Here is a 22,726-nt window from a genome sequence, read left to right as displayed (position 1 = left end):
ACCTACGTTGGCCTCCCAAATTGCTGGGATTACAGACTTTAGCCACTGTGCGCAGCCTTTCCATACACTTTAAATCATCTCTAGGTTACTTGTAACGACTAATGCAAAGGGAATGCGATGTAAATAGTTGTTACACTATACTGTTTAAGGAATAAAGACAAGAAAAAAATTCCGTACACATTCAATACAGATGCAATTCCTTTTTCACGTATTTCCGATCTGCTCTTGGTTTGATCCTTGGGATGCAGGACCCATGGAGACAGAGGGCAACTGTCTAGCTCATCTGACAGTTTTCTGAGAGTTTCTATGTGCACATACCACACCATTTCTCCTCAAATCGTCCAAATCTCTTTACAAGGAAAGATAGTGCTTGATCCAAAAAAGTGGGGAGGGGTCAAAAAGGCATTGCTCCAGGCAGCATCCAAGAGGAAGCTTTTCTGGCATTCCATAGAGCCTACGTGTGTGTTCAAAGGAATTACAGTCCGTCTCCTGGAGACGGTGCAGACTCTATATCCACGGCTAATCTCTGGGATGTCCCTGGCTTTAGGAGCTTGCACGTACAGCACAGCAGCAGAAAGGCAATGATCGAGACTTCCAGAGGATGACGCGGACACAGCAGAACAAAACCCAGTCATAGGTTGTTCTTCCCTCTGAATTTTTATTATAGTCCCAGGAAGCTGGCAAAAGGAAATGTCATGACATTTGAAAAAAATCTGTTCTTCCCTTCTGAAGCCACGAACTGAAAAAAATGAAAACAAAAACAAAGCCTGCCTGTCACACCAGCCGTTTTTATTTTGGTAGCACCATTTTATGTTTGTAATAGCAGAGGCGGGAAGGATGCACGTTCCGGATCTCTAAAACAAATGTCTTCCAAACTCAATAAGGGTCAGAACGTGCCTCTGCCACCCATCTATTCTTCCACTGGGTTTCCTGCCAGGATTCCTGGGGACTGTGCTATCTCCACAGTGTTTATGTGATAGTTTCATGACAGCTGCGGTTCTCAGGCTCTGCCTCACGTTGTGAGCTTGATACGTTGCTGAATGAGCTGGTATTTTTAACTGACTTCAAGGAATTCTTGGTTTTACACTTTTTTTTTTAGATAGAGTTTCCCTCTTGTAGTCCAGGAGTGCAGTGGCATGATCTTGGCTCACTGTACCCTCAACTTCCCAGGTTCCAGCAATTCTCCTATCTCGGCCTCCCCTACAGGCCCCTGCCACCACACCTGGCTAATTTTTGTATTTTTAGTAGAGACGAGGTTTCACCATGTTGGCCAGGCTGGTCTTGAACTCCTGACCTCAAGCAATACACCCACCTCGGCCTCCCACAGTGCTGGGATTACAGGCATGAGTCACCACACCTGGCCTGGTTTCAGACTTTTTAAACATCTCTTACTCTCAATCCACACACAACCGCATCCTTTTCTTTACCTGATGTTTTAGAGATTTTAATTCTTGGCTGGTACGGCTTCTCCAGCAAAGGTCCTAAAAATGAGAAGGAGGAGAACATCATGGTCATTCATTAAAGAAGATGAAGAGAGAAGTACAAAGGGAGACAGCAGAAATGACTAAAACACAGCTTTTAGGTACATTTGTAATAGCTTAAAGAATCAAAAAACCCTTTAAAACATCATCAGTCTCAAAAAGGGAGCTTGGCCTCAAAACACACAAGTAAAGCCAGGCATGGTGGCTCATGTCCATAATCCCAGTGCTTCAGGAGGCCAAGGTGGGAGGATCACTGGAACCCAGGAGTTTGAGACCAGCCTGGGCAATATAGTGACATCCTGTCTCACAAAAAAAAAAAAAAAAAATTAGCCCAACAAGGTGGCACACGTCTGTAGTCCCAGCTTCTTGGGAGGCCAAGTTGGGAGGATCACTTAAGCCTAGGAGATTGAGGCTGCAGTGAGCCATGATTGCACCACTGCACTCCAGCCAGGTTAACAGAGTGAGACTGTCTCAAAAAAGAAAAGACAAGAAAAGAAAAGAAAATAATAGAAGCTACACAAGTGGAGTGTAAAGTGTGCAGGATTAATTATTTTATTCTTCTATGAATTAGATACTATTCTGTTATTTTTGTGTATATTATAGGGGAAAATATTTTATCACACTGGAGATATATTTACAGGGGAAGGGAGAAATGAGTTGTTCAGTGGGCCCGTAGAATTTCAGATGTGCATGATGGAAAAGTTGTAGAGATCTGTTTCACCACAGTGTCAATATACTTAACATCACTTACCAGTGTTGAACTGTACGCTTAAAAATGGGTAAGGTGGTAAGTTTTACGTTCACGATAAAAACAAAAACAAAAACAAACAACAATGTAAAAAAAGAGGTACAGTTATAATCCAGTGTCTGTAGCTACGTGTGTGGCGGAATTCACAAAGCAGAAGATTTTGAAACACTTTGTATTTCAAAGTACTGGTGCTCTGAATATTCAATGAAAGAATAACCTAAAAGTAATTAATATCTATAAATAAAATCAATAACTTATGTCAAATTGTTAGTACTAGCAAAATTGTGCTTCTCTTCTCTGGTTTTTACTGCTCACAGAAATTAACGAGTGAGGTCTCGAAATGTTCTTGAAGCACCCACTTCTCAAGACTGGTCTTGACCAGCATGATCTGGGCAGAACGTAGATTTGACAGGAAAGAGGATGGATGACTGCTTTGAGGAGTGGCAGCTGCCACCAACTCTCAAAAAAAAATTAAATTTAAAAACCATCAGAGCTTTAAGGAAAGGAAGAATCTTCTTTCAAAAAAAAAAAAAAAAAAAAAAACCCTTTTGAGTAATCAGTTGGTTATCTCCTCTGTCTTTCTGGCCCCGAGTCTTGTATCACCTGGGTCTGATCTCTCCTGAAGCTGTGGAGATTTGCACTGATGACCTGTCATCAAGATCTTATTCAGAAAGCCATTTTTCCTGGATGTGGCATGGATCTCATGAGTAGAAAGTGATAGCATCCTGCCACATGCTTTTAATCACAGCAAAAATTGTGTAAGTTTTGCCAAGACAAGCTCCATCCTTTCTGAAATAGCCGCGTCAATTGTAACCTCGCTATCGGGGTCTGAACTTATCAATAAATTTCTGGTACTCCGTGTCTCCATGGAAGGCGTGTCTGACATTTGTGCAAAACTCACTGTGTGCCCATGGCATTCCGTATGTAGGTAGTCCTTACAACAGCCCTGCAGGGAAATTATGATTATCTCTGCGTTCAGGGCTGGGGAGTTGGAACGGAAGCTCAGAGAGGTTGAGACACCTGCCTCAGGCCTCACAGCTGGTGAGGAAGGTCGGTGAATCCTAACTGCATGCTTTCTCCACACCCAGGTCTTTCTAAGACTCTAGAGTGTGAGGAATAAATGGGACAGCATTGGTAGGGTACAGAGTAGGGCCTGATCAACCTGTTTCCTCTCCTAGGAGACAGAACTTGACAGGAACCCAAAAAAATGTGATGCATATGAAACACGATTTTCCACAAGCAGATCTGCCAGGAATACAGTGTCCTGCTTTGGTTTAACTGTGTTTCCTTTCTCTTGTTCTGGTCTCTACTCACACACCCAGCAGAATGGCACCAAGACTGACCGTGCCTGCTTCTGTTCAGATTCTCAGAGACTGTCTATGTAAAGACCGGATTCTTGCAAGAATCTGTACCTTGGTCCTTCCCACGTGCTCTCGGGGAGATAAAATCAAGCATACAATTAAATTATACTACATAACTCTGAAGTGCTTGAAAATATAGAAAGGCACTGAAAAATGGGCACTGGTATGTTCATTTCAGTGCTTCTGCCCATGCCTGAAACCTGGCAAGCACTCAGTTTATTGATGGTTTATTGATGGACTGACCTCACTAGGTGATATTTCTGACTCAAATGCCACCTTTTTCTCATTTCTCTAGACAGCCACAGTGTATAGCAATGTGCGTACAACAGTGTACAATACTCTCTGAAGACTATGAGCTCTCTACAGGGTTACTGCTTTTTGGTTGTTTTTTGGAGACAGGGTCTTGCTCTGTCACCCAGGTTGGAGAGCAGTGGTACAATCATGGCTCACTGCAGCCTCCAACTCCCGGCCTCCACTGATCCTTCCTCAGCATCCTGAGTAGCTGAGACTACAGGCATTCCACCACACATAGATAATTACATTTTCTTTTTCTTTTGTAGAGACAGGGTCTGTGTGTGTTGCCCAAGGTATTGAACTCATGGCCTCAAGCGATCCCACCTCAGCCTCCCAAAGTGCTGGGATTACAGGCGTGAGCTACTATACCCGGTCTGGATTATTGTTTATAAGTATTATAGCAAGACGGACTAACACAGCTTCCTGCTGGGGCTTCCTGTGGAAGAGGTGAGTGGCATCTCAGGCCTGCGCCCCCCACACCTGGCTGGTACAGGTGACTCGTACCTGGCTGCGTGCCAGCTCCTCGTACGCTCTGCACCACCGGTTCGGGTCCCATGGCGGCCGACATGCCATGGGCCTCCTCCAGGCCGTCCTTGCGCAGGACCGGCCCCCTCAGCTTCATGGAGGTGAAGGGAATGAGGAAGCGGTAGCTCAGGGCCAGGTCCTGGGCCCGCTGCCGCAGCCGCTCCTTCTCCAGCTCATCGTCACTTTGCAGCCAGGAGCTCAGCAGCTCCTTTGTGGTGAGGTAGCTCCAGAGACGCTCAATGTGGTTGGGGTCTCCCTCTCCATCGCCTTCAGGCCTGGGGCTTCCTGTGACGTCTTTCCCTGCCTTCTGAGGCCCCACAGGCACATCCGTCTTCAGGATGACGAATTTCTTACTGTTGCTGGCGGTGACCTCCACGTGCAGGTGATCCAGCTTCCTGTCCACCAGCTTCCCTGCGATGATGATCTCCGAGCCGTTGAAGTAGTTGGGGAACAGGGTCTTGGTGGCCTGCATCACTGAGCTGGGGGGATAATCGATGCGGATGTCAGAGAGGAGAGGGGTCCTGATTTCATCGTAGAACCTGCGGTGGAAGCACAGGGAAAGCGGGAGATCAGGGCCCTGCTCCGACAGCAGACAGGACAGTCCTAAAGGAAAATGCAGACTCTCGGGGGATGAGTCTGATTCTAGAAGCGATCGAGTCCAACATGGCACCCCACACAATATTTCCGCCAGGAGGTCTGAGGCAGCAGGCTGAACGCCACTGATGGGAGGGATGGATTCTCTCACACGGCTCCTGAGCTGTTTTTCAACTGCCCTCATGATGAGAAAGAACTTCCTTCTAGGAGATTAAAATCTTCCTCCCTGAAATTTCCACCCACTGGTTTCAGTTTTGCCTCTGGAACAATACAGAATTAGTCTAATCCATTTCAACAGACATTTGGATGCTTAAAAGACAATGCTGTGATTCCTTTAAGCCCGATCAATCCCCAGTTTCATGAACTATTCTTCCTGTGATACGGTTTCCAGATTCCCTTGCGATTCTTTGTAAATTTCCTTTGTGCACACTTACATTTCTCAAAGGACCTCTTAAAAAGCCTTTTTCTTAGAACCAAATACAAATTCCAGATGTGCTTTAAGCAGCACATTCTACTTGAGAAACCTGATTTGTGTGAGTTTGTGCATATAACATTTGCTTGCATTTGCTTTTCTTGTAGTTAAGTTACATGACTGCTTCTTAAGTACGGAGACAATTAAAATTCCCTTTCAAAAGATCTAGAAAGTATAGGCTGCAGAATTAGACTTCCATCTCTGTTGCTTCCTTGCTGTGTGTCTTGGGACATGTGACTTAACCTCTCTGAACTTCAGTTTCCTTATTTATAAAATCAGGATGTTAACAGTACTTCTTTGGTCACCTGCTAGCTGTCCCCGAAAGTCCATTTTCCCCTTCTTCCATGAGAATTGAGCTCTGGCCATCGAGCTACAAACTACATTTCCCAGCCTCCATCGAGGCCACAAATGGCCACATGATTATGTCCTCCCAATGGAATATGGGTAGGCGTGAGATGTGCAACTTCTCAATATTTGCTTAAAATTCATGCTGGCTTTCTTTTCTCTCTCCCTTTTTGTGGCTACAAAACTAGAGTGATAGTGACAAAATTTCAATCCTATAGCATTAAGGACAACACCTGAGGGAAGCAGAGCAATAAAACAGAAGGAGCTTAGGTCCCTGAATGACTTTCTGGAGCAGGATCTAGCCTGTTACCATTACAGGAGAGGGAAGTAAATGGCTATCTTATTTCAGCCTTTGCCTTTCATCATCTCTGTACTGCAGCATAGCCTTTACCCTAATACACCTATCTCCTAGGATTTCTGTGAGCATCATCCGGGATAATGCACATAGAAATTCCTGGTGTATCATAAGTTCTCATAAATGCCGGGTACTGATCACAGTTTCAGTGGGATGGCAGTGCAGCTGACTTGTTGCAGCATAATTGCTTTTGCTTCTGAATGCCTTATTGAATCTCAATTCTATTATCCAGTGCATCAGATTCTCCCCTTTGACTCTAGCTTTGAATAATTTTAAAAATGTGGGAAGCAAATCTGTGTTTTCATTTACATCTTTCATTAAGCATGGGAGGAAATGGTGGCAAATCCCAAACCGAGGACCTGTCTTTACTGCACACCTTAGGGGCCTCTACTTCCATTTATCATTAATAAACGTCCTTTGATTATGGCTACTAAACACCCGTAAATCTACCCAAACCTCCCCTTTGCTTTTTAGTAGATACCACACATGCCACGACGCAGATTCAAGGGCCTCACGCTGCACTGGGAGTTGGCACTTCAGTCAACAGCAACGTGGCAGACTGTGTGTGGCAACATAATATCCGAGGGAAGCTATTTCTGTTTTAAAAGATCTAAGTTTTCCCCAACCTCTCATTTAAAAGATCTCATTTATTCTCCACCTCGAAATAATCTGATTATTTACCAGTTGTATCTGGTGGTTTTGCTTCTAAATAAAAGTATCTTTTAACTAGTACTCAAAATGGAGATAACAGTACTCTACTACTCACAGGGTAGAATAAAAGTACACTGACTAAAAAGTGCTTTGAAATATCAGGATGTCAATGATCCACAAGAGCTCATTAAATACTTAATATGGGATGGTCACTGTGCGAATGCTTTACATGGTGTTTTTATATAGCGATTTTCTCATTAAATTCTGCAACCAACCATAATCCTCATTTTACAGATGAGAAAACAGAGGTACAGGCTGTCTTAAAATCTTGCTTTAGGGCTGGGTGCAGTGGCTCACACCCGTAATCCCAGCATTTTGGGAGGCTGAGGCGGGCAGATCACCTGAGGTCAGGAGTTTGAGACCAGCCTGACCAACAGGGAGAAAGAAACCTCATCTCTACTAAAAATACAAAATTAGCCAGGCATGGTGGCACATGCCTGTAATCCCAGCTACTCGGGAGGCTGAGGCAGGAGAATCGCTTGAACCCAGGAGGTGGAGGTTGCGGTGAGCTGAGATCACACCATTGCGCTCCAGTCTGGGCAACAAGAGTGAAACTCCATCACAAGAAAAAAAAAAATCTTGCCTAAAGTCACAAAGGAGGATCCGAATTTGAACTCTGATCTGCCGGGCTTCAAAACACATTGTGATACCTCCCATTGCAATGAGCTGTGATCATTGTCAGTGGATGCAAGTCTGGGGTGCAGCAACACAGTCCTTTCTGAGTTCCCACTGCAGCCACCCCTCAGCCCCTCGACCAGCCTCGCATGCCTACGAAGACAGACCACAGACCCGATGAGCTGCGAGCCCGCATCCTCCTCCTCGTGCACACGCCGTGTGAGGCCGCAGTTCTCCAGCGACAGTTTCTCCAGCAGCCTGAAGTCCACATCATTGCCAATGCCAATGGTGAAGATGCAGACTTGGCCTCGGGCAGCCTCTCGGGTGTTGTTGAGGATCTTGAGGGTGTGTGTCTCCCCGACTGTGGGCTTCCCATCCGTCAGGAAAATGATGAGGGACACGCTCCGGTCTCCAATGTCATTGTGGGCCACGTACTTGTTAAGGAGCCTGATGGCCCTCTGCAGGGCCCCATTGATGTCTGTGCCTGCAGGACACCAACACGGGACAGCTCAAGCCTCTACACTCACCTCCTCACCCTGAATGCACTTTCTTTTTTTTTTTTTTTTTTTGAGACAGAGTCTCGCTCTTTCACCCAGGCTGGAGTGCAACGGCACGATCTCCACTCACTGCAACCTCCACCTCCCAGGTTCAAGCAATTCTCCCACCTCAGCCTCCCGCGCCACCACATCTGGCTAATTTTTGTTTTTTTTAGTAGAGACGGGATTGACCATGTTGGCCAGGCTGGTCTCAAACTCCTGACCTCAAGTAATCTGCCCACCTTGGCCTCCCAAAGTGCTGGGATTACAGGCGTGAGCCACCGCGCCCAGCCTGAATGCACTGCACTTTCATAGCTGCAGTTCACACTCAACCACCCAAGTGCTCACAGGAGTAAGATCTCAGGGGGCCATCCAGAAACTTGCTAAATGCAAATTGTTTACTAGATGCATGTAAGTGACCGGGGATTATCCCGCTGTAACAAACCTTCTCCAGAAGGCGTGTGGCAACACCTTAGTTTAGCAGTCTCTGCTACCTGAACTTCAGTGACTTCTGTGCCCTTTTCTGAGAATGCTTTTGAAAAGAGCAGGAAGGTGCTGAGCACAGAGGACAGCAGGAAAGTGGAGGGAGAAACAGCTGCAGAGGGGAGGAGGGGCACGGAATGAAGAGGAGGGTAGCTGCTGACATCTCAGATGCCTTCCAGCGTTGTCCAGGGCTGGGTGGAGCTGATGAAAGAATGAATTTGTTGCCTTCATTGTCCCTCCTTTCCTGGCTTCCTGTCCCTTCAGATCACCTCAGCTTGTCAGAACTCCACAGAGGAAGGGGGCATGAAATATTTCTCCTCCTGGCCACTCTTTTTCCTTCAGAGGCCCTTGTCAGCAATAGCTCTGATTAAAGTTGGGGGCCGGCCAGACACGGTGACTCATGCCTGTAATCCCAGAACTTTGGGACGCCAAGGTGGGCAGATTACCTGAGGTCAGGAGTTCAAGACCAGCCTGGCCAACATGGGAAAAAACCTGTCTCTACCAAAAATACAAAAATTAGCCGGGCATGATGGTGCGTGCCTGTAATCCCAGCTACTCGGGTGGCTAAGGTCAGAAAATCACTTGAACCCAGAAGGCAGAAGTTGCAGTGAGACAAGATTGTGCCATTGCACTCCAGCCTGGGCAACAAAGTAAGATGCTGTCTCAACAGAAAAACTAAAAATAAAATAAATGTATAAATAAAATAAAGTTGGGAATGACAGGGAAGAAAAACTTTATCAAGAATATGTGGCTTAGAAAACCTATACAAAATAGAAAACAAATCTCAACTCTGAGAATCGAGGGAAGAATAAACACCAATGACATTAGCAGGTATCTGTGGACAGCAGGAGGTTTTTCTCTCTTTTTTTTCTTTGGATGATTTTCTTTACTCCTCAAATGTTTTAGAATAGATACTTCCATGGAAAAAATAGGGTGAGAACATGAGCAGGCTTCTGGAGTTCTCAACGTTCTGTTTCTTGATCTGGGTCCAGGTTCTGTTCAGTTTATGAAAACATATCAAGCTGTACACTTACTACATGTGTATTTCTCTGCATGTATGTTACACTACAGGTTACTGCTTCCTTAAAAAAGAATGTTCCCATGTTTTCTTTTCCTTCTTTTTTTATTTAGAGACAGGGTCTCAATATGTTGCCTAGGCTGGTCTCAAACTCCTGGGCTCAAGCAATTCTCCCACCTCAACCTCCCGAAGTGCTGGGACTACAGGCATGAGCCACCATGCCCGGCCACCCATGTATTTTTTTTCTTTTTTTTTTTTTTTTTTTAAGACATAGTCTTGCTCTCTTGCCCGAGCTGGAGTGCAGTGGCGTGATCTTGGCTCACTGCAACTTCTGCCTCCCCGGTTAAAGCAAGCAATTCTCCTGCCTCAGCCTCCTGAGTAGCTGGGATTACAGGCACATGCCACCATGCCCAGCTAATTTTTGTATTTTTTTAGTACAGACGGGGTGTCACCATGTTGGCCAGGATGGTCTTGATCTGACTTTGTGATCTGCCCACCTTGGCCTCCAATGTGCTGGGATTACCGGCATGGGCCACCGCACCTGGCCCCATGTATTCTTAAATATACTACTTTATGATTAAAATAAATCACACAATTTAAGTTTGGGAGCAAAATGAATAAATAAAGTTGGGGCCTGTGTCTTTGATAGGAGCTGAACAAGTATTTGTTTGGTGGATGGAGAGACAGGTGGTTGGGTGGTTGAGGTTGAAATCCCAGCTACAGTGAGGTTTCTGGGTTAGCTAAGAATTCCACTGAACTAAGCTACCAGCATCCCACCATCACCAAGTAAAGCAGAGTCTTTACTGTAGTGTGAACACCTATTTCCTTTTTTTTTTTAAATGACTTAAGATAAAATCTATAAACCAAAAGATCACCCATTCTAAGTGTCCAATTCATGATTTGTAGTAAACTTAAGAGTTTGATGACCATCACCACCATCCATCATCCTGACTGGATGCACTTTTCTCTACCTGCAAATTTTACCACATTTGTGGTACATATATACCATGGGGCACTATTCAGCCATAAAAAAGAATGAGATCCTGTCATTTGCAACAAGATGGATGGAACTGGAGCTCATTATATTAAGTGAATTAAGCTAGGCACAGAAAGACCAACTTCCCATGTTCTTGCTTATTTGTGGGAACTAAAAATTAAAACAATTGAACTCACAGAGATAAAGAGGAGAAGGATGGTTCCCAGAGGCTGGAAAGGGTAGTAGAGGGTGGGGCAGAAGTAAAGATAGTTAATGGGTACAAAAAGTAGTTAGAAAGAATGAAGAAGATCTAGCATTTGAGAGTGCAACAGGGTGATTATATTCAATAATAATTTCAAGATACATTTAAAAATAACTAAGAGTATAATTGGATTGTTTGTAACACAAAGGATAAATGCTTGAGGTGATGGATATTTCATTTATCCGATGTAATTACCACACAATGTATGCCTGTATCAAAATACCTCATATACCCCATAAATACATAGACCTACTCTGGACCCACAAAAATTAAAAATTAAAATTAAAATGTACCACATCTGAGAGAACCAGATCATCTCCCCCATGGCTTTACATCCTCCAGATTTTCTAGCTAAAAAAGTAGATAAGGCTATGTCCACGACCAAATGTTCGTAATTCTTGCTAAGATGCAGAGTCCAAATGGAAGGAAAGTTATTTAACATTTTATTGGAATCACTAATTTGCCTTTCTTTTGTTTGCTTTTGAAATGGAATCTCACTCTGTCAACCGCGCTGGAGTGCAGTGGCGCGATCTCGGCTCACTGCAACCTCTGCCTCCCAGATTCATGCAATTCTCCTGCCTCAGCCTTCCCAGTAGCTGGGACTATGGGTGCAAGCCACCACGCCCAGCTAGTTTTTTGTATTTTAGTCGAGATGGGGTTTCACCGTGTTGCCCAGGCTGGTCTCAAGCTCCCGAGCTCAGGCAATCCACCCGTCTTGGCCTCCCAAAGTGCTAGGATTACAGGCATGAGCCACTGTGCCTGGCCTAATTTGCCTTTCTTAAGGCCCAGTCTAATTTCTTAGTGCCCCTGGATGTGTGAGCAAGGATGAACTGGCATTTATTTTTCTTTTCTTGTCTGTATTCAGCAATGGTGCCAAATATCTCACTCCACTTTAAAGCCAAGGAGAGCCCAGGCAGAGGGATGGATTAGCTTTCCTGATGGCACACAGCCACCAGAGGCCCTGCAGGGATTGGCATCAAGCCCATGTTAAGGGGGGCATCTCTTGCCCACTGAAAACAGAGAGGAGCTGTCATCAAAGGGCTCACAAGCACCAGTGAGAGGGGTTACCTGAAAATAATGGCCACATCTGATGCTTAAAGAGGACTTTCTATGTGCCAGGACCATTCTAACCACTTGAAATGCTTTAGCTCACTCCATCCTGATAATGACTCCATTGTTATCCTCATTCTACAGATGAGGAAACTGAGGCACAGAGAAGGTGGAGCTGGATTCAAACCCAGGCAGCCTGGCTTCCAAATCCATGCTCACAGTCCTGACGCTACGCATCTTAGAGAGAAGCAGGCTGATTTGCTGTTCACCTGCAGAGGCTAGGGCAAGGCGGTGTCAAGAAAAATAAAGGAAACCCACGGGGTTTCTAAGGCTTGGAGTCCAAAAGACCCTAACATACATCAGCCATTTTCTTTCTTTTTTTTTTTTTGAGACAGAGCCTTGCTGTCGCCCAGGCTGGAGTGCATTGACGTGATCTTGGCTCACTGCAACCTCTGCCTCCCAGATTCAAGCAATTCCCCTGCCTTAGCCTCACAAGTAGCTGGAATTATAGGCACCCGCCACCACGCCCGGCTAACTTTTTGTATTTTTAGTAGAGACGGGGTTTCACCATGTTGGCCAGGCTGGTCTTGAACCCCTGACCTCAGGTGATCCACCTGCCTTGGCCTCCCAAAGTGCTGGGATTACAAGTGTGAGCCACCCCACCTGGCCCAGCTATTTTCTAAAGCTGTTTATTACTCCATGGACCCCACTCCACCAGCACACACACATCCTTCTTCTAGTAAGCAGGATCATTAAAATAAATCCAATCTACAAATATCCATTGAGCATGCCCTCTGTGTCAGAAACTGTGCATGGAGGTGGGAGCTATGTTAACATGAAGACAAATCTGTTCCTTCAAGAATTTTACGGTGTTGTGGATTTGGATTTCTTGCCATAGATTATCACTATCATATTAAATCTAATCTTCTATTTCTCTCATCAAACACCAAAACAGTTCCGAGATTATACTGTTTTGGAGGCTAGTAGGAAATCCCAGTGTAAATGAAAGTACCAGCCCAGCAAGATCAAGTTCCAAATTAAGTTCATTTGGGAAATGAGGGCTTTGTCTTGGATTGGGAAACCATGAATACATGAAAGATGGAAAATTCCAGATGGGAAAAGACTAAACAGAGTGTTTTATAGGTTTCCAGATAACTGAAGTGGAATTAACCAGGAGGTGCTGTCTCTGTACAGAGCCTGTAAGGCAGGAGGCAGGGAGTAGGTCCAGTTGTTCTAAATGCTCCAATACTGAGCACCTCCGCTGTGTCCACTGCACTGTTGATACAGAGAACAGCAAGAGCACGGCACAGGTCCTGAGTTGGGAGAACTTAACATCTAGGACAGCTGGGTAACACACTGCTCTGATTCTCCACTCTTCTCAGAATTCTTTATGATCTTTCCTCTCTTAACATTCTGCATCCTTACCTGGGCACCACCCAAGACAAGCGTGCAGTGGCTGAGAGCCCACATCCTCCCCATCACATTTTACCTCTGCAACCCTCCCAGGCCACCCGATACAGGTTTAACTCACTCTGCTGCAGGTCTACCAACAGGGCTCCTGGTTTTGCAAAGCAGTTCCACCTGCCCCTGCCCCGCCTTGTTTTGCAAAACAGTTCCACCTGTCCCTGCGCGTGAACCACTGGCTGGTCCATGTGGCTTTAATTCTCCACCCCCAAACCTTTACAAAAACAGTACTGTTTTTGTATCAGCAAGACTTTTTGTAACAGGATCCATGAGATGAACCAGGAAAGCCTCCAAACACCTATCAGGTTATTTTCCCCCAGAACTTCACCAGCCTCACTTGGAGACTGGGAAAGGAGAGTACGGATTTGGTATTCGGAGCAACCTAGGCTGCTGAGAAAGCTCTCACCCGCAGTCTCCTTTCCTGCCATCAACCCCAGCTTTCAAATCTTTGTCTCTCAGCAGGAAAAAAAAAAAAAAAAAAAAAAAAAAACGTATTATGTCAAAGCCAAGCCAATGTGAAAAGAAGGTGTCATCTTTACCTCCAGTGGGTGACATATGGTGAATGTACACTTTGCCATCCCTGATGCTGTCTGGAGTGACTGATATCAAGTGGTCCTTCCATACTTTGATCCGGTTGGAAAATCCAATGATACTGAAACGGTCCTGGGGTCGGAGGTCATGGAGAATGGTGAAGAGGGCATCCTTGGTCTAGGCAAACACAAAAGCAAAACCAGTCACAGCCACTCACGTGAGTCCACTTATCCCCTGTTCGGGAAACCGTCACCCCCGGGAACAATGTTAGGGTTCAAATTCAGTGTCAACTATGTAAAGGGCACTTGGCTGAATGTCAAGGACTTGGTTACCTGACTGGAAAGAATGGTATAAAGATGATACAGTTGTAGACATGAGTGAAGCACTATGAAAGCTGCATCCCGCCACGGTGCTTTGGGCCCCCGCATCTCCACCACTGCTGTTCTCTTGATCCTGAATGTTCTTCCTCACTGCCCTACCCCCATCTTTCACTTGACAAGCCCCTCCTCAGGCTTAAGAGCCAGGCAAGTGTGCAAATTCTCTGTTCGAAATACTAACTTCTCTGAAGAGGGCTGATCATTCTCTCCCTTAGGCTGGCAAAGCCCTCAACGCACTCCTATGAGAAAGCACGCATCACACCATGATGATGATTGTTCATCTCCCTCCCTTACTCGGTTGTGAGTTCTCTGCAGGTGGGTCTCCTTCAGCTTCCTATCACCTAGGGACAAGGAGGACGTGCTAGCCAAAGGTGAGGCAGGTCAATGAATGAACGTCTAATGAATTATAAAATTAAAGGCCCAAATGATAAATACCATAGGAACTGAAAAGATTATTACTGTGGACTGGAGTGACATGAGGCTTTAAAGAGAAAGAGGAATTTGAGGATGAGGTTTAAAGAATACCTTGAAAGAACTGGAAGGACATTCTTCTTACTATTTTAGACAGACTCTCGCTCTGTCACCCAGGCTGGGGTGCAGTGGCGCAATCTCAGCTCACTGCAACCTCTGCCTCCCAGGTTCAAGCGATTCTCCTGCCTCAGCTTCCTGAGTAGCTGGGATCACAGGTGCAAGCCACCATATCCGGCTAATTTCTGTATTTTTAGTAGAGACAGGGTTTCACCATGTTGCCCAGGGTGGTCTCGAACTCCTGAGCTCAGGCAATCCACTTGCCTCAGCCTCCCAAAGTGCTGGGATTACAGGTGTGAGCCACTGCACCCAGCTTGGAAGGGCACTGTGAAAAGAAGGAAGGCGGTTTGAGCAAAGCCAGGAAGTAATACAGGTGAGATCGCGGATGCTAAGTGATAACGGGTATGCACTCAAGTCAGCTGTGACGCACGGAAAGCAGAAAGAAGCCATATGACCTGAAACCAGAAATACTCTAGGAGCTTAGAAAAGGTTTCTATAGTAATCCGCAGACACTGTGAGCAAACACCGGCTTCCCAAGTAGCACTGTTGTTAGACACTTAAAGAGGCTCAGCATAGGCGGTCAGGGACTTTCATTGCATAACGACCATGAAAGGACAGCTGGCACCGTTACGAAGGTGAAGAGCACAGGCTTCAGGGCCAGCTGTCACCCTTGAGGCTGGGTTCCCCCCCAACTCTCTGTGAGGCCCTGAGCAGTAAGCTCCCTCACTTACTCGCTCTCTGATATCACTGCGCCCAAGTTACCCCATCCATAAAATCAGGACAGTAATAGTACCTGCCTCATCAGGTTGTCGTGAGGATTAAATAAGGAGCGAGACGAAAAGGGCTCCGAGCAGGGCCAGGCATACAATCAGAGTTCTAGATGGGTTTGCTGTTACTTGCTGGTGGCTGTAACTTGCTGGTGGAAAGCCCCAGCAGAGCTTAAAACAGTGAAGTCGGGAATGGTGAGTTCCAGAAGGACATGTGCTGAGGAGTTCCGGAATACTCTCAAAACAAGCTGTGGCTCTCTTCCCCGGTTCATGACTCTCTGCCTTTCCTCCTTCCCCAGGTTCCGACGGATGGCCCCATCGGCCTCTCTGGCTAGGTGAAATAACCACTGCTTTTGTATCCTTTCCTCTGGAATTTTCCCTCTTCCTCACTCCTCAGCCTCCTTTCAATCCTGGATCCAACTGCTCATCCCATATCAAACTATCCAACTTGAATTTTATAGGAACCTCAAATTCTGCTTCAGAAAACTATTCTCAATGCATCTATTTTTAAATCTGCACATTAGGCCAGGTGTGGTAGCTCATGCCTCTAATCCCAACACTTTGGGAGGCCGAGGCAGGTGGATCACTTGAGGTCAGGAGATAGAGATTACTGTGGCCAACATGGCAAAACCTCGTCTCTACTAATAATACAAAAATTAGCCAGGCATGGTGGTGCATACCTGTAATCCCAGCACTTTGGGAGGCTGAGGTGGGTAGATCACCTGAGGTCAGGAGTTTGAGACCAGCCTGGCCAACGTGGTGAAACCTCGTCTCTATTAATAATACAAAAATTAGCTGGATGTGGTGGCCCACCTGTAATCCCAGCTACTCGGGAGGCTGAGGCAGCAGAATCACTTGAACCTGGGAGGCAGAGATTGCAGTGAGCCGAGATCGTGCCACTGCACTCCAGCCTGGTGACAGAGTGAAACTGTGTCTCAAAAAAATAAAACACATCTGCACATTATATTTTTTTCTGTAGGGCTAGTGAACTAAGAGTTTCTAGGCTGAGCAAATGTTCGCCTAACTCGCTCCCCGTGGGTTTTTGCTAAAGTAATGTTCCTCCACTTCCCAGCACTTCTTCATTCCCAGGTTGAGAAAGCAATGGAGTCCACGGTGTCATTAGAAGGATGATGATGACGATGCTGACGATATTAACAGCTTGCATATCCTGGGAGCTTTCTACTCCCCAGGCTGAGTGGACAGGCTCTTCCTATGTTGAGGTGATCAATTCTAATTCTTACAAGCCACCTGAGAGAAAGTAACTATTAGTAGTCCCATTTAACAGATGGGGCAACTGAGGCATGGAGGGGCTGAGCATCATGCCCCATGGGAGCCTGGATTAAAATGCAGGGAGTCTGACTTCAGGGGCAGCACGTGCACAAACAGCAGCAGAATCTGCAGCCCCAGGACGACTGGAGCTGAGATTACTCGGAGCTGTCACCCTTTTAATGTGCAGCAAATCTGGTGATCTCTTCCAAGTCCCTGTATGTGGATGGGCTCTGTTTATTTCTTTGTTTCTTTTGCTTCATTTCTGGCATCAATTAATGTATCCATCTCCTGTAACATCCTTGCAGAAGGCACTCAGGTGCCAGGCACAGTGGCTCACGCCTGTAATCCCAGCACTCTGGGAGGCTGAGGCCAGCAAATCACTTGAGGTCAGAAGTTCAACACCAGCCTGGCCCACGTGGTAAAACCTTGTCTCTAGTAAAAAAAAAAATACAAAAATTAGCTGGACATGGTGGCACATGCCTGTAATCCAGCTACTTGGGAGGCTGAGGCAGGAGAATTGCTTGAACCCAGGAGATGGAAGTTGCAGTGAGCTGGGATCATGCCACTTGCACTCCAGCCTGGGCAACAGAGCGAGACTCTACCTCAAAACAGAAAAAAAAAAAAAAAAAAAAGGAAGGCACTGCAGGATTTTTGTACCTGCCCGGGGACAAGAACAATGAACGTATTTCATTAAATCTACCTTCTCATCCTACTGAAGAATGCAACAGGTTCTTCTGGGAGAAAAGAACAGCAATGGAATGCTCCTTTTCATTCCCGGGGCTCGGAGACCTCCACTATTCTCTGTTCTCTTCTCTGCTATTCCCTCCTCCTACCCCCCCACACCCCACTTGTTCAGAGGGGCTCTCCGCAGCAGTTTCCTTTCCTCTCCCATGCCTGGCTCCCATCCTCAGGAAATATGTCAAAGTATCCCATGCAAATAAACAGAACCCACACCCAAGACGTGCCAGCACTCTCCAGAAGACATTGTCAAGTCTATGCTGTTCCCTTCTTGAAACTCCTCCTGCTCTGGCTTCCCCAGCCCCTCCCTTGGGCTTTGCTGGTGTCTCCCTCTCTGCTGGCCCTTCAGGGTGAGTCACACGGTCCTTTTCTCAGCTGAGGTTCTCAGCTCCACTCTCACACCAGACACTGCTCCAGGTGACATCATCCGTCCCCCATAGTGCCAACTACCATCGTCATCTGTGAATTTCCAGGCTCATCTCTGGAGCTGGCCTCTGTTGTTCCATCCAGACCAACCTGCGTGTCCCGCGGGTAGCTCAGAGTCGACTCGGTGGAGAATGGAACCTTCATCTTTTTAAATCTCCCTCTCCTTTGCTGCTTTCTGTCCTGGGACAGAGGACACTGGAACCTTCACCCGTGGTCCAGGGCAGAAGCCTGGACGTCATGTTGAATCTGCAACCCTCACATCCTTCGCCACCACCCTGGAATTCCAACTCCTCTCCCTAAATATCCCTGTGACCATAAACTGATATTCCTTTTCTTCCTTTGTATTTTTTCTTAATACAAAAATATTACCCATTTTTTGAAAGATAAGAAGAAAAACATATACAACTCACATCATCACGCCTACCTAGAGACAACCACTACTAAAACTCTGGTGTGCCACATACCACTTCAGAAACATCCCCGGGTGTGTGCGTGTGCACGTGATTTTAAAGGAAGTGGGATCATATAATACATATATCGTGCTGTAAAGTTTCTCTTTACTGTAACATATCACATATGGTTTTCATATCAATGGAGAAATGTCTGCCACATCATTTTAACAGCAACCCAACATCCTCCTGCATGCATCCACCATGTTTTAATATTTTGGAATATTTGAGCAGCGCTGCTGGGAAGCTCATTATCCCTAAGTCTTTGTGCCCATGACTCTTCCCTTAGGACAAATTTCCATATGTGGAAGTGGAGCGACAAAGAGCTTGCGCTTTAGGAAGGACCTAGTGTGGCCCTGCATTACTGCAGCGTAGATTTTCAATCCTCCTCTCTTCAAAGCCTTCCATGGCCCCTCACTGCCCTCAGCATAAAGTCTAATGTTTTTCTTTTGCCCCCCTCCCCTCGTCTGTTCTTTTCTTTCCTTTTCTTGTCTTGTCTTGTCTTGAGACGGAGTCTTGCTCTGTCACCAGGCTGGAGTGCGGTGGCACGGTATCCATTCACTGTAACCTCCACCTCCTGGATTCAAGCGATTCCCCTGCCTCAGCCTCCCGAGTAGCTGTGATTACAGGCTCACACCGCCACGCTCAGCTAATTTTTTGTATGGGGTTTCACCATGTTGGCCAGGATGGTCTCAATCTCCTGACCTCATGATCCGCCCGTCTCAGCCTCCCAAAATGCTGGGATTACAGGCGTGAGCCACTGCACCTGGCCTAATGTCTCTTTTTGGATACAAAATCCTCATTAAAATAAATAGTCCCGGTTCAAATTCCTGTCTTTATTTCCTGCTACTCTGCCCCGGCTACCGACTCTAAGGTCTGATTCGCCCACACCCAGCTTCCCTAAACCCACCTTGCTCTCTCGTGACTTCCTGCGGTGGCACCAGGGGCTGCCCTCCTTCCCCACCTTCCCTACATGTTGAGCTACGGCCACCCTTCAGAACTCACTTGATATGTCCCCTCCTTGGTGAGGCCATTCCTAACTCAACGGTGAAGATAGGTGACAGCTCCACCCCCGATGCTGCACCGGCTGACATATACCCCAGCTACAGGAGTCCACGCTGTGCTGCCACGACTCCTGCAAGCTCCTTCCCTCCCCAGGACCCTTGCACCTGCTGTTTCCTTTCCTTGGAGCTCCCTTCCTCTTTCTCTCAGTCTTTGCTGCTGCAGGTCCCTTCTTATCCTGCAATCCTGGGTTTACACATGATCTTCCAAGAGAGCTCTTACCTGCCTCCCAGCCCTGCCCACCATTCCCCAAAGCATGGACCCCTGCTGTCTCCTTTCATGCTGATAGACAGAATGTCCTTCTCTCTCTGTGCATTAACTGGTCTGTCCATCTCTAGTCTATGCTTCTGTGTGCAGGAGCTTTCTGTTTTATTTATTTATTATTTTATTAATTAATTTATTTTTGAGACAGAGTCTTGCTTTATTGCCAGGTTGCAGTGGTGCGATCTCGGCTCACTGCAACCTCCGTCTCCTGGGTTCAAGTAATTCTCCTGCCTCAGCCTCCTGAGTAGCTGGGACTACAGGCACACACCACCATGCCCAGCTAATTTTTGTATTTTTAGTAGAGATGGGGTTTCACTATGTTGGCCAGGATGGTCTCAATCTCTCGACCTGGTGATCCACCCAACTCAGCCTCCCAAAGTGTTGGGATTACAGGCGTGAGCCACCGCGCCCAGCCACTTTTTCTCGTTTATAATTGTATATTTATCATTCTATATTTAATACCCAGCACTGCCTGGCGCATCGGAGATGCCTGACAAATGTGTCCTGAATAAGTAAGCAGTGAATAAATGATCCATCGGTGACACTGGACAGGGAGTTCCTCAAAACAGCTATCCCCTTGCCCTGCACCACCCTCCCAACGTGGTGGCACTCTGTACATTGTAGGCTTTTGTAAATATCCGTTGTATTATTAAACAAGACAGAGACAGAGAAGAACAGAGATAGAGGAGACAGAGACAGACAGAAGACTCAGAGAGGGACAGAGAGAAAGAGACAGAAAGAGTGAGGGAAAGAGGAAAATAGAGGGGAGGACAAGGACAGACAGAGAGGTCCTGCTGGTGAATGCAAGGGACATGAGACACAACCCAGCCCTTGAGAACCTAAGACAGACACTACTGAGAAAGAGGATGTGCAGGAAGCTCCAAGCTGCCTGATGGACAAGCTGCAGTGATGATCAGTAACTCAGAGAACTGCACTCCACAGGCAGGGGTGGCCTCAGCCAGGGCACTGGGCCCTTCTCACCCTGGTTCATCCCTGCCCCTCCTCTCACTTAGAGCCAGCACAGCCCATGTGAGCATCAGATGGACCCTGCGCACTCACAGTCCAGGTAGTCCCCACTCAGGAAGGACTGAAGGTGCTGGCTGGGATGGGAGGGACAGCAGCATGCAGTGGCAGTGGTAGGGCAGTGCTGGGCCCAGTTCTCAGGCCCTCCTGAGAGTCTCCACGCTGCACGCTGCTGGGCCCAACATGGTCAGGCTGCATCGGGGGCCTGCCAGGAAGGCCAACCGTGGCGGAGCTGCTGCTTTAGCTGCTGACATCCTCAGGGATCCTTCACAGTGTGCCAAGAACCTCCAGAGGGACCTGCCTCACTCTTAAGCTGGCATTTCTTTTTTCCCACATGACGGATATTCTGCTTTAGGAAGAGTTATTCAACCTCTCTACCCTCCTTCCCTCAACTCAGCAGCTACAGGCTCCTTATGACCTTGTAAGGCCTCAGCTGCAACTTGTCCTTGCGTGCACCAGGGAGGGCAGCCCAGGCACCTCCCGGTGGCTCCATTCCCACTCAGAGGAGGGCCGTGTGGATGGACTCCTGTGCTCGTTCCAGAGGGGCCAGGCATATAGGGGCAAACAGCCTCCATTAACTTTTGAAGACTGCAGGCACTAACTCCTGCAGACTGCAGCCACCCAGCCCCACCCACCCCTGCAGACTCCAGCCACCCAGGCCCACTCACCCCTGCAGACTGCAGCCACCCAGCCCCACCCACCCCTGTGGACTCCAGTCACCCAGCCCCACTCATCCCTGCAGACTCCAGCCACCCAGGCCCACTCACCCCTGCAGACTGCAGTCACCCAACCCCACTCACCCCTGCAGACTGCAGCCACCCAGCCCCACCCACCCCTGCGGACTCCAGTCACCCAGTCCCACCCACCCCTGTGGACTCCAGCCACCCAGCCCCACCCACCCCTGCAGACTCCAGCCACCCAGCTCCACTCACCCCCGCAGACTACAGGCACTCACTCCACTAACCCCTGCAGACTGCAGCCACCCAACCTCATTCACCCCCGCAGGCTGCAGCCACCCAGCCCCACCAACCCCTGCAGACTGCAGCAGCCACCCAACCTCATTCACCCCTGCAGACTGCAGCCACTGGCTCTGTTAACCCTTGACTTGCCTTCCCACCTCCAAAGGGCTGAGCAGCCAAGATCCCCGTTCAGGGTCCTTCCCAATCCTGAGACCGCATGATCATGGCTAGGAAAAGCTGTAGATTCTTCCAGCGCAGGTGATGGACAAAGCTGGTCACCACTCACCCTCAACACCCTTTCCAACTAACTAGTCCTGAAGGAAGAGACACTGGGCACCCCAGGAAGCCACACTCCTGTCCTCTAAGCTCCCTCTAGGGGCCTTCCATGCTAGAAAGGGGCTAACCTGCTTGAGACAGGGACCCCCAAAACATACATGTTGGAGTCATGAAATTAATTCCTTAAAAGATGACCACAGGGGGCTGTGGAAATGGCTTCCCTGGAGATCTTTTAAAACAGGCATATAAAACGTATGATGATATGTATCGCAGTTTTCATGGAGATGAATACAATCGCTGTACAGGCCTGATTCGCGAGGAGATTAAGTGTGTGGCTTTAGAAAGCCACACCTGCTCTCTGGGGCCATAAAAGTTTCCAACTCGTTGTCTTGATGCTCTTGGACAAGGGCTTATCTGGGGTGGAAACCAAGGGGACGGGGCTTAGGTCACTGCCTGACCACTCCTGGCTGGGAAGCCAGTGGGGAGGAGTTAGCAAGTCTTGGAGAGAGTGGGGGATCAGGAAGAGGCAGGAACACCAAACCCCTGTGCCTAGAGGAAAAAAAATAAGGGGCACCTGTGGGGCCTCACTGAGGAGGAAAACAGGTTCTTACAGAGGTCAACCCGCAAGAGGCCCTTCGGGTTTCCCCTGGGGGGGGTCCGTGCCAGTTCCTAAAAGCACAGTCCATAGTTAATGGGCGTCATCTCTGCTAACACAAGAGGACAAGCTGCAGACATGGGTCCATGTGTCATCAGAAGAGATCTTTTAA

General features: G+C 47.4%; 1 protein-coding gene across 1 annotated transcript in view; it reads right to left on the bottom strand.

The window, feature by feature from the left end:
• Nucleotides 1-22,726, bottom strand: part of ITIH5 (inter-alpha-trypsin inhibitor heavy chain 5) — a 102,035-nt gene that overhangs the window by 8,695 nt on the left and 70,614 nt on the right. The window contains exons 8-11 of the mRNA XM_033208420.1: nucleotides 13,830-13,998; nucleotides 7,676-7,985; nucleotides 4,389-4,948; nucleotides 1,428-1,481 (exon numbers count right to left, since the gene is read on the bottom strand). Of these exons, the coding sequence (XP_033064311.1) occupies nucleotides 1,428-1,481; nucleotides 4,389-4,948; nucleotides 7,676-7,985; nucleotides 13,830-13,998 (1,093 nt within the window). The remainder of the gene's footprint in view (nucleotides 1-1,427; nucleotides 1,482-4,388; nucleotides 4,949-7,675; nucleotides 7,986-13,829; nucleotides 13,999-22,726) is intronic.

Source organism: Trachypithecus francoisi, unplaced genomic scaffold (assembly GCF_009764315.1).
Source record: "Trachypithecus francoisi isolate TF-2019V2 unplaced genomic scaffold, Tfra_2.0 Lachesis_group9, whole genome shotgun sequence".
Taxonomy (NCBI): domain Eukaryota; kingdom Metazoa; phylum Chordata; class Mammalia; order Primates; family Cercopithecidae; genus Trachypithecus; species Trachypithecus francoisi.
The sequence above is the reverse complement of the archived record's forward strand: the minus strand, read 5'-3'. Positions and strand labels throughout refer to the sequence as shown.